Source organism: Chrysochloris asiatica, unplaced genomic scaffold (genome assembly GCF_000296735.1).
Source record: "Chrysochloris asiatica unplaced genomic scaffold, ChrAsi1.0 scaffold00017, whole genome shotgun sequence".
NCBI classification, from domain to species: domain Eukaryota; kingdom Metazoa; phylum Chordata; class Mammalia; order Afrosoricida; family Chrysochloridae; genus Chrysochloris; species Chrysochloris asiatica.
The window spans coordinates 12,370,570-12,387,795 of record NW_006408535.1 but is presented as its reverse complement, the minus strand read 5'-3'; the positions used below and the strand labels follow the sequence as shown (position 1 = coordinate 12,387,795).

Below are 17,226 nucleotides of genomic sequence, written 5' to 3'. Positions count from 1 at the left end.
TCTGTACAGCTTTCTCATGAGTACAATTAAATGTTCTTGAACACCCACTCCCTAGTGGTTGGTGCATAAATTTGAATAATAGTGGTATTAACTGGTTGTCTTATAGATGTATGGAAATTATCTTATCACAAATGGCATTGTACCTCAGGATAGCTCTTGAAATGCTCTTTTTGACAATGAATGTGACACTATTCCTCTTCAATTTGTTTTTCCTGACATAGTCAACCATATGAGTGTCAATTCAGAATACTAATCCATTTCAGCTACTAGTGCCAAGGACATCTATCTTTATGCATTCCATTTCATTTTTGGTGACTTTAAATTTTCCTAGATTTGTACTTTGTATATTCTAAGTTCCAACTATTAATGGATGTTTACAGCTGTTCTCATTTTGAGTTGTGCCACATCAACCAATGAAGGCCAAAAATCTTTGCTTCATGTCATTAAGGTCAACTCTACTTTGAGGGGGCATTTCTCCCACAGCTGTATTTTGAGTACCTTTCAACCTTAAGGGCTTATCTTGTGGCACTATATCAGACAAATGTTCCACTGGTTTTCAGGGACTAACCATTCAGAAGTACTCCACCTCTCCTTCTTAATCTCTCTTAGTCTGGAAGCTCCACTGAAACCTGTCCACTGTGAGTAACCCTGCTGGTGTTTTGAAATATTGTAGCTTCCAGCATTGCAGCAATACAAGCTACCACAATAGGATAAACTGACAGACAATAGTGGTCAAGTGAAAACAAGAAACTTATATTTCCCTTGTCAGTTGGACAATGTCTCAGTACTGTTTTTATGATGTTGTATAGTGAAATGCACAAGACCTTTTTAAAGTGTTGAAGAGCAAAGATATCAGCTTGAGGACTAAGGTGTGCCTGGCCCAAGCCATGGTGTTTTCAATAACCTCATGGATGCGAAAGCTGGACAGTGACTAAGGAAGACCATAGAAGAATTGATGCATTTGAGTTATGGTGTTGGAGGAGATTGTTGAAAGTGCCATGGGCTGCCAAAAGAACCAATAGATCCGTTTTGGAAGAAGTGCAGCCAGAGTGCTCCTTGGGGGCAAAGATGGCCAAAACTCATCTCATACTTCCGACATATTGTCAGGAGGGACCAGTCACTGTAGAAGGATATCATGTTTGGTAAGGTGGAGGGTCATAGAAAAAGAGGAAGACACCCCACCCCACCCCAACGAGAAGGATTGGCCAAGTGGCATCATGGATGTACTCAAGTGTGGCAACAGTAGTGAGGTTGGCCCAGGATTGGGCAGTGTTTTGTTCTGCTGTGCATAGGGTCAGTACTGACTCGATGGCACCTAACAACAACAACATAGTGAAAGGTGTCAATGATAGGAGATTTGCATAATTTGCTGAAACAACGTATTCTAAATGAATAATGCATAATTAAAAGTCCAGTACCAATGTAAGATCCATTCAAAGTACAAAATAGAATGTAACAGTGTAACAATTTTTATGGTTTTAGATTGCACATTACAACTAATCAAGTATATAGGAGTCCTGAGACCTTAAACTGCTGCTCTAGGGGGTAGGAGGAAGAGAACATAGATTTAAAAAATGATTGTTTAGTAAAACATGTGTTGTAAATAATAGCTTTATAGAAAGCTAAGTGACTGGTTCTGCCTTGAGACACAGAGATGGAGGTGAATGTAGTCATAATTAGTCATGGTAACAGTTACTCACTATTGAATCATAAGGATCTTATGCCCATCTTTTTACCAAACCCATCTATCTAGACAAGATGAAAACTATTCAGTAGGGATTCTACCTTTCCCTGCATACCTCTTAAACTAAACTCTTGAAACCTTGTAAGCCAGTCACTTCATGCCTTTATCGCCCCCTTATTTTAGTCCTGGTGTGGTGCTGTGGGCTAATGAGTCAGACTGCAAAGTTTTGAACTGCAAGGTCGGTAGTTCAAGCTCACCAGCTGCTCCTTGGAAATCCTATACAGGGTTGCTACGGGTCAGAATCAACTCCACGGCACTTAACAACAACGACATTTTAGGTAGCCAATGTCTTAAGTTGCCCTTCCCTGTCTACCCTGTATACTTAGGGGATGATAGCATTGATACTTAATGTGAAGACTCCTTCCCTCTCTGTTGGTATTCTGAGCTACTACCTCTATGAACATAGGTCAAGTTCATCAAATTGTAGTAATTTACCCTCGATTCCTGTATCACCTCATCAGTATATCTTGGTTGCATATTTGTTCAATTTCACACTGCAGAAGTTGATAGAATTTGAGTAATAGTGGTATTACCTGGTGGTCTTGGTGTGGATATTATGCTATCACAGACAGCATTGTACTTTAAGATAGATCTTGAAATGTTCTTTTTGACAATGAATGTAATACCATTCCCCTTCAATTTGACATTCCCGGCATATTAAACCAGTTACTGGTCCATTTCAGCTCAGTAATGCCTGGGATACTGATTTTTTTTAGTTCTACTTCATGTTTTATGACTTCCAGTTTTCTTAAATTCATATTTTGCACATTCCATGTTCTGATAATTAAGGGATACTTGCAGCTGTTTCTCTTCATTCTGCGTTGTGCTCCATCAGCAAATGAGGATTCCACGAGCTTTACTTCATCCATGTCATTGTGGCCAACTCTGCTTTGAGAAGGCAGCTCTTCCCCAGTCATATTTTGAGTGCCTTCCAACCTTAAAGGCTCATTTTCCAGCACTGTGTCTGACAGTGTTCTGGTGCTACTCATAAGGTTTTCAGTGACTAAACATACAGAAGTAGTCTGCCTCTTCTTCCTAATCTGTATTAGTCTGGAAGCTCTCTGCTGAAATCTATCCACCATGGGTGACCCTACTAGTATTTAAAATAGCTTCCAGCATAACAGCAGCAAGCAAGACATCACAGTATGACTGTCAGTTGAAATGTGAGTAGTTCATATTGAAATGTACAATAAATATGAAATACACACCAGATTTCAAAACTTAGTATGAAAAAAAAGAAGGTAAAATAGCTTAATTTTTAGATAATTATTTTGCTTATATTTGTTTAAGTAAAACATACTATTAAAATTAGTTTCACCCATTTTTGTTATATGTAGTTGTTAGAACATTTTAAATTACATACATGCCTTACATATTTTTTGGTAAAAGATGAGATTTTCTGCTCATGTTAAGTTTTACAGCCTTGGGAGTCCTATACAGTGGCACTATGAGTAAGAACCAATTTGACACTGCACAGGAACAACTATATTGTTGTAGTTTGTTTCTACATTGCTGAATATATAATGCTCCTTTGACTCCAACTTGATCTTCACATTTTATTTCACACTCTGTTGCTGCTAAATGTCATCGAGTCTTTTCTGACTCATAGCGATCCTGTATATAGATTTTAAAGAGAGGTTGGTGGGTTTTCAACCACTGACCTTATGGTTAGCAGTCCAGTTCTTATCCTACAATGCTGCAGTCCAGATTGCTCTAAAAAATCTTTGCAATCCTTCCCTTTTAATCTACTTTAACTGGGAGTATAGACTTATGGTTTCACAATACATTGTTTTAAACTCTTAAATTTCACTGTGTTTATCTATAAAGAGGATAGGTAGCAGTAGTGTTGTATTAAAATAATAGGAGTATGGGTGGTTTTGTATCAAAATGTCCTTAAATTATTTTTAAATTTTTATTTTTGCTTTGTTTTTGGTATATAGCTTGTAGACCCTGGAGTTAAAGCATGGGCACCCACTAAAGGAAAACAATGTGATTATGTTTGTTGGCTTGCAAGGGAGTGGTAAAACGACAACGTGTTCCAAGGTAAGTCATACATAATTTTTAAAAAATAGTCATAGAAAAGGTATGATTGTATAAATGAGGTTTATGTTAAAGCTGGGTTTTATAGTTCTGTTGCTTTGTAATTTTGTTGCTTGGTACATTTATTAAGTTTTTGTAATAGCTTTTTGTAGGATAAAAGAAAATTTTTATTGTCTTTATCATTGATTTTTTTTAAAAAAATAAGAATGGTAGACTCATATATAACCATGCTATTTCTTTTGCAAAAGATTGTTTTGGTGTTTTAAGAAGGCATGCACTTTTTGAAGAAGAGAACAAACAAAATTCATCTTACCATCTATGGCTAAAGTCTTTCATTTCAAATCTTTTGGTGTTCCCCTTACCATAATACAGATCTTCATTTTACATATTCTTATACTGATTTCTAGACGGTGGTGGATCTAGAGACTAAGCACTGGGAATCAAAGATCATTGGTTCAAGCCTGCCAGTCACTCTGCAGGAGAAAGATGAGGTTTTCTGCTCGTTCAGATATTTTAAAGGCCTCAGAACCGTATACAGGATTGCTATGAGTCAGATCCGACTTGAGGGCACTTAACAACAGACAACAACCAAAACATCTGATTTCTAATTCATTATAACATCCCTCCCCCCAGAATTGGGTACCTCAACTTTATTACCAGAGTTTTTTTCCCCCAAAAAAACTCATCAATTCTATAGTTAATAAATAAAGAGAACAGGTTTATTTCTTAGAGAGTTGGGTGTTTATTGTTTTGTTTTGGTTTTGAACCTAATTAACAGTAGTTAGCATTTTTTTGTGGTTATTTGTGTCTTAATTATGTTCATCTTTGAATGGGACTGTATAATTAGAATTTTAAACTCTTTTGAAAATTTGTTATATTCAAAAATATTTAAAAACATTTTCAGGAGAATTATTAGCAGTTTTACTTTGCTCCTTAGAGCATTAAGAAGGGCAAGCAAAAGATATTATAAGTATACTACTTTATATATGTGTTGATATAATTGTATTTTAATCTTCCTTTCCCAGTTAGCTTATCATTATCAGAGGAAAGGTTGGAAGACTTGTTTGATATGTGCAGACACATTCAGAGCAGGTAATACATTGGAATTTGAAAATTGTTCTCTGTACTTTTTATTTTCAAGTTTAAAGATTCATTAACTCTTTATCTCCAGGGGCTTTTGATCAATTAAAACAGAATGCAACCAAAGCAAGAATTCCATTCTATGGAAGGTAGGTTTTTTTGATTTTTATATTTGTGTGCCTCATCTAGCTAACTTTTTATTTTATGCTCCTGGTCACATTTTATTATGTACTGTAAGATTAAATCGTTTCTGGAATAATGTGGAAATATTATTAATAATCAGTATCTTTTATTAAAATAACATGACCCTTCTGATCCAGCCTGTGACATGGACAGTGTTTAACTTGTAACTTTCCCTTGCTTATCCTGTGTAGCATGCTTTTCCTAACTCCTGCCTTTTTTGTATTATTTAAGGTCTGTCAATAGCATTTCTCTATTAAACACATACGGATGAATTCCATATTGTCTTCTTTGTTAACTTTTTGATGTGAATTAAATGAAGGTTCACAGAGCAAACCAGTTTTCCATTCAACACTTTATACACATTTTGTTTCATGTCACTGATTGCAGTTCCATCACTTACTCCACATCCTCCATTCTTCCTTTTCTAACCCTTAGGATCTTTGTCAGTGGGTAAATGCTTCCCTTTTTGTCTCAAATGGTTGATTATTCTAAGGAGTGCATACTTCCCTAATGTTATTATTCCCCTACTGTTTGACTGGAAACCAAGCAGCAGGAATGAATTCAGTTCCAAACCTAAAGGGCAGCTAAGGACCATAGTCTCCAGAGTTCTACCAATCTATCTGATGAGTAAGCTTTGTGTTTTTTTTAAGATTTTAGTTTTATTTCACATTTTCCTATCACTCAGAGCAATTGGCAATGGTAGTCAGGCTTGTTATTTTTTCTTAGTTGTTGGTTGTTGTTGTTAAGTGCTGTCGAGTTGGTTCCAACCCATAGCGATCCTGTGTAGGGTTTCCAAGGAGAGTCTGGTGAGCTTGAACCACCGATCTTGCAGTTCAAACCGACTTTGCAGTTTAGCGCATTAACCCACAGCACCAGCACCAGGACTCCTTCTTCTTAGTACATTATTTAAAAAGCTTTTGTGTTTGATCATTCAAAAATGAGTTTTAATCTGTAGTTATTTTGTCTAAGGTAGAGTTTCTAATCATTGTTATCCTCATTTGATATGTTTCTGTTCTATTAATTAGTCTATACATGTTTAAATGATTAATGGAAAGGATCAAGTCTAGATTGAATTTGGAGGACTTGAGGGAATCAGGAGCCTTGGTGGCACAGTGGATTAAGCATTGAGCTGCTAACTACAAGATTCAAACCCACCTGCCACTCTCTCCTTGGGAGAAAGATACACTCCTGTAAAAGGTGTACCATCTCGGAAACTTCACGGAACATTTCTACTCTGTTCTATTTGAAAGGAATGGGAATGGGCATGCACTTGAGATGTATCTCTAATGTTAAATTTACAAATCTGGAATATATGGTAACATTAACATTTATCTTCTTATGCAATAGAGACAGGTTTGTTTGTTATATTTTCTGCCCTGTCTTCATAAAACTCTCACTATTTCAGAGAAAAAAGTGAAAGCACCGTATGTCTTTATTGCTATCAGCATTCATGAATAGTTTTTCAGTATTTATACACATGATTAATCAGTCACACAGATACATAAATAGAGATATATTTTAAATTAAAAAGGGATCTTACATTGTTTTATACCTTCATTACTGTAGTGGTGGTTCTATGGATTTTGCTAATTTGTCAAAACTTATCAAAATGAACCGTTAATGTGGTGTATTTTATTGTATTAATATACCACTTTATGGTTGTTTTTAAAAATGAGATGATAATTCTGAAGTGGACAGTATACTATTTAAGGTAATTATTGGTATGGTACTTTGTGTTTCATTGTATGTATGTATAATTAATTTATATACATTTGTACATTTATAAATTTCACTGTATCTTTATCACATTTTAAAAATGTCTTATCACATTTTTAAAAAGTAAAGCTGTACTTTTTCAAGATTTTCGTGGTTATTTTCACCTGTTTACTTCTCAGATTAAATTTTTATGATTCATCAAATTCCAAAATGAAAAGTCTCCCTAAGATTTTAATGTAGATTACATTTAAACCAATTAATTCAAGGGAGAGCGGCCATCTTTACTATAGTTATATAGTGTCATTTAAGAACTTGCTTTGTATTTTTTGTACAAAATTTCATGTCCTTAATATAGTAGTTTTCACTTAAGCCTCCCACATAGTCTTACTAAGAGTATTCCTACCTGATTTTGTTGTTGTTAATTTTGGGGAAGAACATTTTTAGACATTACATGTCTTCATTTTACAATGCTGATCTGTTTAAAAAGTTGTTACTAGTCAAAAGGAGTGAAAATTAAAATGTAATTTTCATTTTTGATTCTCAAGTTGATCCTCTTGTTTCTGTCAAGGATTGTGAAAATTAGTGACATGGGAATGAGATTTAAATTGATGGGGGACTTTTATGATTTTAAATCAAAAGTTTTAATAGATATTTATTCCAAATTCAACTTGCAGGAGTGTATCATAACAGAATTTTGAAGAAGCATACAGCAATTGTGTCCCATTTGTAGTGGCTTTATTTTTTCATATCAAAAAATTACTAAAATCTTAGATGTCTAACAACAGTGCATTTATTTAGTAAATGAGAGCAAAACCATTTGATGAAATACTATGCAGCCTAAAAGTAGTATTTAATAGCTTTATAAAATACTTAACTCTCATGGGTGTTTCCTAAATGGAAAAACAAGTATAAAGTACTGTGTAATATTAGTACATTTATTAGAAAAGATGATTTAAAAAATTGAGGGAAACAGCTCATTCAGAAAAGACATACTCAGAATCATAAAAGATTTTACAGTTGCATAGTTGTATACCAGTTCATGCTGCTATAGAAGTACATTGCTTTATTTATTAGTTTTTAGATTATTCTACATTGAAATTGTGATCATTTGACAAAGATTTCCAAATTAATAGAAATGTCAATGTTAAATAGCTATACAGAAATGGATCCTGTTATCATTGCCTCTGAAGGAGTGGAGAAGTTCAAAAATGAAAATTTTGAAATTATTATTGTTGATACAAGTGGCCACCATAAACAAGAAGACTCTTTGTTTGAAGAAATGCTTCAAGTTGCTAATGCTATAGTAAGTAGTTTTCAATGTAACACTGTTTTAAGACTTTAATTAAATTATAAACACTGATTGAGTTAATGCTCACTATAACTTATTCTTTACCTTGAAGACAGACCCCAGGTTATTTATTTCTTGGATAAATTCTTAATTTCGTCATATTTGACCTCCATTAGATAAGAAATTTTTCTGACAAACTATCAAGAAAATTCCATTCACATATAATTATCTTATTAGTATGTATAAGCAAAAAAAAGGTAGAGCTTAGTATCTGTTTAATTTTAGTGTCTCTTCATAAAAATTTTCATGGTAATAATTTAGGGAAAGACACAGATTTTAAGTATCTTTAAAAATTTTAACACCCCAAGGGCAAAACATGCATTCCTGATACGTTTGATTGGTTTATCATTGGAGAATTGTAGGTAATTTTTCAGTGACTGGTTAACAATAGTACGTTTCTTTTTAGGTATATTATTATTTTGACATAATTGAGCAGATCTAAGAGAAATACCTGCGCCTCTCTATTATTCAGCTTGGTTTCAGTGCACATTCTTCTGCTCTTGCTTTTTCTCTGATTCACTTTTGCTGTTCCCTTTACTTGAGGGACATTCCTGCAGATTATTGCTAAACTGTTTTCTCTTTATTCGGGCTTTCACTCAAATGTTCTCTCCAGCGAGGCCTTCTCTGACCACTTTACCTAAAGAAACCTCTGACACCTCAGAATTGATATTTTCTATTCCATTTTAGTTGCTGTGCACTTGAAATGTTTGTCTATTTATTATCTGTCTCTTGTGACTAGAATGTAAATTCCATGAGAGCAAGGATCTTGCTTATTTCTTTGTACTCATGACCTAGACAGCAGCTAATAGTACTCCGTCAAGAAATAGTGACTGAACTACTAATTGTGGTAAAAAATACTTTTCTGCAGCTTCTCGTGGTGAATTTTGTTTAACATCAGTAAAAATATGTATGTTTTCTATTTAAAATTTCTAGCAACCTGACAATATTGTTTATGTGATGGATGCCTCTATTGGTCAGGCTTGTGAAGCCCAGGCCAAGGCTTTTAAAGATAAAGTAGATGTAGCTTCAGTGATAGTGACAAAACTTGATGGCCATGCAAAAGGAGGCGGTGCACTCAGTGCGTGAGTATCATTGTCATCCTATGTTTTGGAGTTATATCTTGTGTGTGTGTTTGTGTGTGTGTGTGTTTATGACTTCCCATCAGTCATTTAAAATATATTCTAATAATGAATCTAGTATGGTCTATAATAGAAACAGTTTTGGAGCCTCTCTGATGTAGTTCTGTTTTAACTACTGAGAAGAAACTAGATGTTATGCACCTTTGTCTAATTAACTTTGAAAATCTACTGGAAACTGTTTTGTTTTTTGAAATTTCTTTGTTTTTCTGTTTCTTTGCAGAGTTGCTGCCACAAAAAGTCCAATAATTTTCATTGGTACAGGGGAACATATAGATGACTTTGAACCTTTCAAAACTCAGCCTTTTATCAGTAAACTTCTTGGTAAGTACAATGATGGGGATACAGAAATATCTCCAAGAAATAGTATAAATCTTTATGACAAATTAGTATTCTAATCCTGTCTTCTTATTAACTAGTTTAGGAAAATAATTTGCTTTTGTGACTTTTAACTGAGGAGCCCTGGTGATGCAGTGCATAAAGCACTTGACTGTTAACCAAAAGGTTTGAAGCCATTAGCTGTTCCATGGGAAAAAGGTGTGACAGTCTGCTTCTATAAAGATTGTTGTTGTTAAGTGCCATCAAGTTGATTCCGACTCATTCTGACCCTGTGTAGGGTTTTGGTGGAGTGGGTTTGAATTGTCAACCTTATGATTAGCAATCCAGTGCTTATTCTGCAGTACCACACCAGGACTCCTCTGTAAAGATTATAGCCTTGGAAATCCTATGGGGCAATTCTACTCTGCCCTATAGAGTCGCTCACTGTGAGTGGCAGGGGGGTTTGGCTTCAGTATGACTTACCTTCCTCCTCTGTGAGATAGAGTTTATGGTGGTTTCCTGTATTTGTGGTAAAAGGAGATTACTTGATGGAAAGTTCTCTAGAAAAGTTTCAGAACATAATACAGAAATAGTGGTGGTAGTATTGTAAGCAGTGTTAGTAGTAGCAGTAAAATATTTGAAATGTGTCAAGTGGGAGAAAGATGACACTTCCTGCTTCTGCAAAGATTTATAGTCTCAGAAACACTATACAGAGAGTCTCTGTGAGTTGGAACCAACTCTACAGCCCTTAACAGCAAAGGTAATATAGTTATCATGAATTTGGAGTTAAGTCCTGAGTTAGAATCTCTGCTTTGTCACTTCTTTATTGTCACTTAAATTCTTTACCTTCAATTTTCTTAATTGTCCTGTGTAACAATATCTGACCTGCCTACCTCACAGGATATGTGTGAGCATATTTTCTGTAATGCAAAGTAGAGTTGTTGTTTTTGTTAAGAGCTGTCAAGTCAGTTTTGACTAATAGTGACCCTGTATACCGTTTCCAAGGAGCAGCTGGTGAATTTGAACTGCCAAACTTACAGTTCAAACCGACCTTGTGGTCACATGCTTATCCTACAGCTCCACACCAGGACTCCATGAAATAGGCTATTAGTTGTTAATTTTTCTTTTTTATGTTTCATAGGTATGGGTGACATTGAAGGACTGATAGATAAAGTCAACGAGTTGAAGTTAGATGACAACGAAGCACTTATAGAGAAGCTGAAACATGGTATACAAGTTGCAAGAACGCATTTGATCTCAGATGTGTTCTCTTTTAGATAAAACTACTATTTGTTTGAAATGATAGTATCTATTAGAGTCATTTCTTAAAATGTTTATTATTTGACATCATTTATGTATGAATCATTTAAAATGATAGATATATGAACATTTATAGAATTGAGTATTTTTATTTTTTCTTGTGATAAAATTGCCTTTAAATTAAAATCTAGGCTTTCAATGGGTTCCTTTAAGTAAACTAAGTTAAAATTGAATTTGAACAATCTTCTAATCTGTTTATATATAAACGTATGTATAATATAAAGCATATAAAAAGATATTTTTAATGGAAAATACTACATACATATCTTAACTCTACATTGAAAAGCTCTCTAGTACAGAAGTATATCACTGTTAGGAGCACAAACTCTTAAATATAACATTCCTGGATTTATGTCTATGATATATTTTCTAGTTATATAGCTTTCCAATCAAATTATTTCTCTTTACTTTCCTTATCTGTAAAATATAGCTAATACTAACTACCTCCTAAGGTTGTGAAGATTAAATTAGCAGATGCGTGTAAAATGTTTAGCATTTTATAAACACTCACATATATTATTATTAGCCATTCCATTTTTTCTCAAAATGATCTTTTTCCTTAATTTCCATGACTTCATACTCTTCTGCCTCTTTGTTCTTTCTTATTTATCAAGTACTTATATACCTTTTTCTCTTTCTGAAATGTTGGTGTTTTCTTGGTCACCCTAGGCTGCCTTCTTAGTCTGGAGCTTCAGGCTCATGTTTATATGTTTACTAGACCATTGTTCTCAAATAATGCATTGTTGTTATTGTTAGTTGCCACAGTCAGTTTTGACTCTAGGCAACTTTATAACAGAATGAAACCTTGCTCCGTCATGTGCCACCTTCATGGTCATTGACTGCTTGATTTCATTATTATGAATATTTTGTCAACCCTCCTTTTTGAGTATCTCCATCAGTTTCACTGACTCAATGTTTTATCAAACATGATGTCTTTTTCTAGCGATTAGTGACTTCTGATGGTTTGTCTAAAGTAAATGAACTGAAGTCTTGCTACTCTCACTTATAAGGAGCCACTCTGGTTGTATGTCTTCTGAGATTGATTTGGCAGTCTACAGCATATTCAGTATGCTTCACCAACACCACGACTTCAATGCATCAATAATTCTGTCATCCTTTTTCACTGTCCAGCTTTTGCATTCATATGAGGTCATTGAAAGACCATGACTTAGGTGAGACACACCTCAGTCAACAAAGTGACATCTTTGCTTTTTAAAACTTTAAAGAGGTCTTTTACAGCAGATTTGCCCAATAAAATATACTGTCTGACTTCTTCTGTTTCCATGGACTTTTTTAATCCAAGGAAAACTAAATTGTTAACAATTTCAACTTTTCTCCATTTACCATTATGTTTATTGGTTCGGTTAGGAGGATTTTTGTTTTCTTCATGGAATAGTCTATAAACAATGCAAATTTAAATATCCTAATCTTTTATCCCATCCTTTTACTTGCTGTCATAGTGAATATTAGCATCAAGTATCTTACTGGGGAGTCAGAAATTAGGGTATTTTCATTGACTCTTGCCTCTTCCTCACTTTGTCCACCCTTTTATCAGTCAATAAGTCTTAGTGCTTCTTCCTCCTAAATATCTTCATTCTGTTTTTTTCTCCTCAGCTTTACAGCAACTATGCTAATTCAGGTCACCATGAACATCTTTTGCCTAGATTACCTCATGTAAGTCCTAACAGATCGTCCTACTTTCTGGACTTTTTTTTTTTTAAATATATGTATACTGTATCCCAAATTAACTTCATAAATGCAAATCTAACACCATTACTGCCCTTTTAAAAATTCTTCAGTGACTTCCCATTGCCCTTAGAATAAAGTTCAAATGCTTTAAAAAGACTCCACCATCTATCCCACATCTTCATTTCTTTTTTTCTTGGCCCTGTTAGCATAGCATTCCATGCTCCTGTCATGTGGAATTTCTTTCCGTTTCTTAAATATCCAGTGCTCTCTAACTCTGGGGCTTTACCTTTACTAAGTCCTCTGCCTGGTAGACACATCCTCTCTTTTTCCTGCTTCTCTACCTTCCTCTCTTCTCCTCCAGCCAAATTGGCTAACCTCCTACTTGTGCTTCAGGTTTCTCTTTAAATGTCCTTTGGGGCATTGCCCCTGATTTTTAGTCCAAGTTAGAACCCTTTATTATACATGTACTTCCTTGAGGTCTGTCTTCCCTTTTTGAAGATGAAGGTGAAGTTCACAGCTGTATTCTTCATCTTTTTAGGTTCATAGTCCCTAACAGTCAGTGTCTGGCAGAGTGATCTTTCACTAACTATTTGGTGAATGAATGAATCTATTCTTCATTGCCTGATTCTTTTTTTTTTTATCTTCTCGAGCTGATCTTTGAAATTTTTCTGTTCAGCTCTTGGACCTCCTCATTTCTTCCATTTGCTTTAGCATCTCTACACTGGAGAGCAAGTTTCAGTGTCTCTTCTGACATTGACATCCATTTTGAACTTTTCCTTTTTTCTTGTCTTCTTAATGACTTTTTGCTTTCTTCATGTATGATGTCTGTTTTGTTTTTATTTTCATTTTAAAATTTTTTTTTTTTTTTTCTTTATGTGATAGTTCACATGGGAGAACATTAGTTTTATATTCATCCAGCCAACCAAAGGGTATATACCCTGCAAGCCTGCCCTCTGGTTGTTAGCACACAGCCCCTCTCCTCTCCCTCTCTGGGTCTATAGTTCCCAGCTGCTCCATCTCTCCTTGTCACCATCTCTGCCTCCATCTCTGGCACCACTGCTTCTCTGGGTGGGGTCCTACTCTCCGCTTTTCTCCCTTGGTGGTCCCAGGGACCTCCGCTCCTAGACTGCAAAGTTAATCACTCCCCTCCTTGCTACAAAACATCTACCTTTACATTTCCAACCCTCACAAGCAGTCCTGATAACAATTATTCACTATTGTGTCACAAGAGACCTATCCGCATTTCCTTTCATCAGCCCTGCCTAGACAGATTGTATACTACTCAGTGGAGATTCTACCTTCCTCCACGCCCTCTGGATCTAGGGTCCCTCTTGAAAGCTTGTAAGCGAGTCACTTCTTGCCTTTGTAGCCCCACCCCCCCTATTTTGGGTAGCCAATGTCCAAGTTGCCCATCCCTATCTACTCTGTGTGTGGAGAAGTTGGGAATGATCCTTGCTGTAAAAATTTGTTCCCTGTTTTGAGCTACTGCATCCATAGGTGTAGGTCAAGTTCATCAAATTGTATCAGATTACTCTTTTTTTTCCTCTTCTTTATTCCTCTAGTTGAACTCTGATCATCCAGTCATTGAAGCCAGGTCAGGTGGATATTATCTGCAAGTGTGAGTGTTCTTGTGCATGTGCCCTCTCTTCTTATCAGCTGGACACTTCATTCTCCACTCTAGTCCTCTGTGGCTATGTCACTGACTCTGGGCCCAAGAATTCCAAGGTCTTGCCACATTGCTGGCCAATCAGGTCTCCACTTTCCCTAGTTTCTTGAATCCCAATATTTGACAATCATGAAATTTCAGAATTTCCATTTTGAAATTCTTCACTTGAGTTCCTTCCATAAAGGGGATTTCCTATATAATTATAGTTTTAATTACTGCTTCTATATAAAATGGCTGAATACATGTTTTGACCTTAATCATCTCTCCTACTGTTTTGTAGCTGCCTACTCTCACAGTTCTTTTAAAATACTGTTTTGCCACTTCAAATTCAGATTGCCTAAAACCAAATGTCTTTTCTGTTTTTAAGACATAAATAGAAAATACTCTCTCCTTTGCCTTGTTTCCATGCAATTTTTGTTTTTGATTACACACCGAAGTTAATTTATATACAATGAAATGCTCAGATTCTAAGGATACAGTCGTAGTTACTTAATGCTACTAAAAGAGTAATAATGCCAAAAGTGAGTGATTTTAAAGAACAGAAAGTTTATTTTCCTACCATTCTGGAGGGTAAACATCCAAACCAGGATCTCCTTGACTATGCCTCTTTCACTTTCAAGTGTCTGCTTGATGTCTGTCATCCTTCTGTGCTTGTGTCTGTGTTTATTCTGATCATCTTTAATTCAGAGGTAATTAGGGTTAGAATCTTAACCTGCGCTGGTATGGCCTCATTAACATAACCAAAGAAACCTCTATTTCCTAACAGGATCACATCCACAAGCAAGGAGGCCAGCAATTCAGCATATGTCTTAGGGGGACATAGTTCATGTTTCCACTACTCTAAAAAGTTAGACTATACTTCATGAGGTTGTTAGGTGCCTTTGAGTTCGTTTCAACTCACAGTAACCATATGTCAACAGAACAGAACACTATCTAGTTATGTGCCTTCCTCACAATCATTACTGTGTTTGAGCCCACATTGTTGTAACCACTCCTTGAGGGTCATCTTCTTTTTTGCTAACTGTCAACTAAGCATGATATCCTTCTCTAAGGACTGATCCCTCCTGATAAAATATCCAAAGTACATAAGACAAAGTCTCAGCATCCTTGTAAGGAGCATTTTGGCTGCACTTCTTCCAATACAGATTTGTTCATTTTTCTGGCTGTGTGTGGTATATTCAGTATTATTTCCCAGTACCATAATTCAAAGGTATCAATTCTTCCTTCTTCCTTATTCACTGGCTAGCTTTTTCATGCATCTGAGGCGATTGATAGTACCATGATTTGGGTCAGGTGCATCCTCAAAATGACAGCTTTGTTTTTTAATACTTGAAAGAGGTCTTTTGCAGCAGAATATCCCAATATAATATTCACTTGATTTCATGATTGCTGCTCCCGTGAGCATTGATTGTGATATACTACCATATATATACTTTCTTTTGCATCTGACTTCTTTGATTCAACACAGCTTTGATTTTTTTCTCCTCCACACTGTTCAACTATCACTTATCACTATATTATCATTTTTTTCCATCACCTCAAACAAGGACTCGAGTGACCCAGTATAGGGTTCCTGAGGCTTTTTTAAACCTGCAGCGAGTAGAAAGCTTCATATTTCTCCTGTGGAGTGGCTGGTAGGCTTGAACCACAGACCTGTGGTTTACAGTCCACAAGTCAAGTAATACTTCCTCATTTCCTCCCACCCCAGCACCTGGTAATCACTACTAACCTACTGTCTATTTTCTGTGCATTTAACATTCTAGATATCAACATTTTTTATATTTAGCCATCTAATTGTGTACATCCATATGTTGTTCTTTTTATTGGTGAGAGTAGTATTTCATCCAAGGAGCTCTGGTAGTGTAGTGGTTACGAATCGGGCTATGAACTGCAAGGTCAGCAGTTAGAAACTACCAGCTATTCGGTGGGAGAAAGATGAGGCTTTCTGCTCCCGTAAAAATTTATAGCCTCAGAAACCCTATGCAGGCTTGCTATGAATCCGAACCCTGTGCAGGGTGGCTATGAGTCAGAATGACTCCATGGCACAGAACAACAACAGCAACAAGTATTTCATCCAATTTTCGGTTCATGGATAGCTAAGCTGCTTAAAAAATGCCAAATAATTTTCTAAAGTGGTTTTACCATTTTACATTCTTACCAGCAATATATAAGAGTTCCATCTGCTCCACATCTCTTTAACATTTGGTGTTGTCAAGCTTTTTAATCTTAGTCATTCTAGTGGGTACAGTGTGTCTGTTTTGTTTTCAAATTCTTGTGTATTTATATATGTTCATCTTCTGATAGCATGTAAGTTTCTCTAGAATAGTTAATATGTCTCTTGTTTCTGTATATTCTCCATAGCGTTGATCCTGTAACCTTGTGCATAGTAACTTCTCTGAATTTCTATTAATTGGATATTTTATAAGAATGTTTCACAATGAACTCATAATTAAAGAAAAGATTTGTTTTATTGAATGGAAATATAGATTCTCTAATATGCTGGAATCATTTGTATTTTAGGACAATTTACATTAAGAGATATGTATGAACAATTTCAAAACATCATGAAAATGGGCCCCTTCAGTCAGATCTTGGTAAGGTATCATAAAAACTTTCTTCCTCCCTTCTAAGAATATAAACATTTGCTTGAACTATTTTTTTTTTGTTGAGGTAAAAATAAATATCTAGCTGAGAGTGAAGCATCCAGCTGGTATAAAGTGAGGGGAGATGCACAAGAACACCCAAACTTGCAGCTAGTACCCATTTGACCTAGCCTCGATGGGTTAATAATCAGAACTCAACTAGAGGAAAATTTTTTTAAAAAATGTTTTTGATAATGAGGGTAAATTGCTACAATTTGATGAACTTGACCTATACTTATGGCGGTAGTAACGCCAAATACCAACAGAGAGGGAAGGAGTCTTCACATCAAGTATCAATGCTATCCCCTCTGTACGCAGGGTATATAGGGACGGGCAACTTAGAT

General features: G+C 35.5%; 1 protein-coding gene across 1 annotated transcript in view; it reads left to right on the top strand.

Moving 5' to 3' along the window:
- Positions 1 to 17,226, top strand: part of SRP54 (signal recognition particle 54kDa) — a 60,623-nt gene that overhangs the window by 34,365 nt on the left and 9,032 nt on the right. The window contains 9 exon segments of the mRNA XM_006835351.1: positions 3,685 to 3,728; positions 3,730 to 3,787; positions 4,810 to 4,876; positions 4,956 to 5,013; positions 7,916 to 8,066; positions 9,045 to 9,193; positions 9,471 to 9,571; positions 10,707 to 10,793; positions 16,761 to 16,834. Coding sequence (XP_006835414.1) covers positions 3,685 to 3,728; positions 3,730 to 3,787; positions 4,810 to 4,876; positions 4,956 to 5,013; positions 7,916 to 8,066; positions 9,045 to 9,193; positions 9,471 to 9,571; positions 10,707 to 10,793; positions 16,761 to 16,834 — 789 coding nt within the window.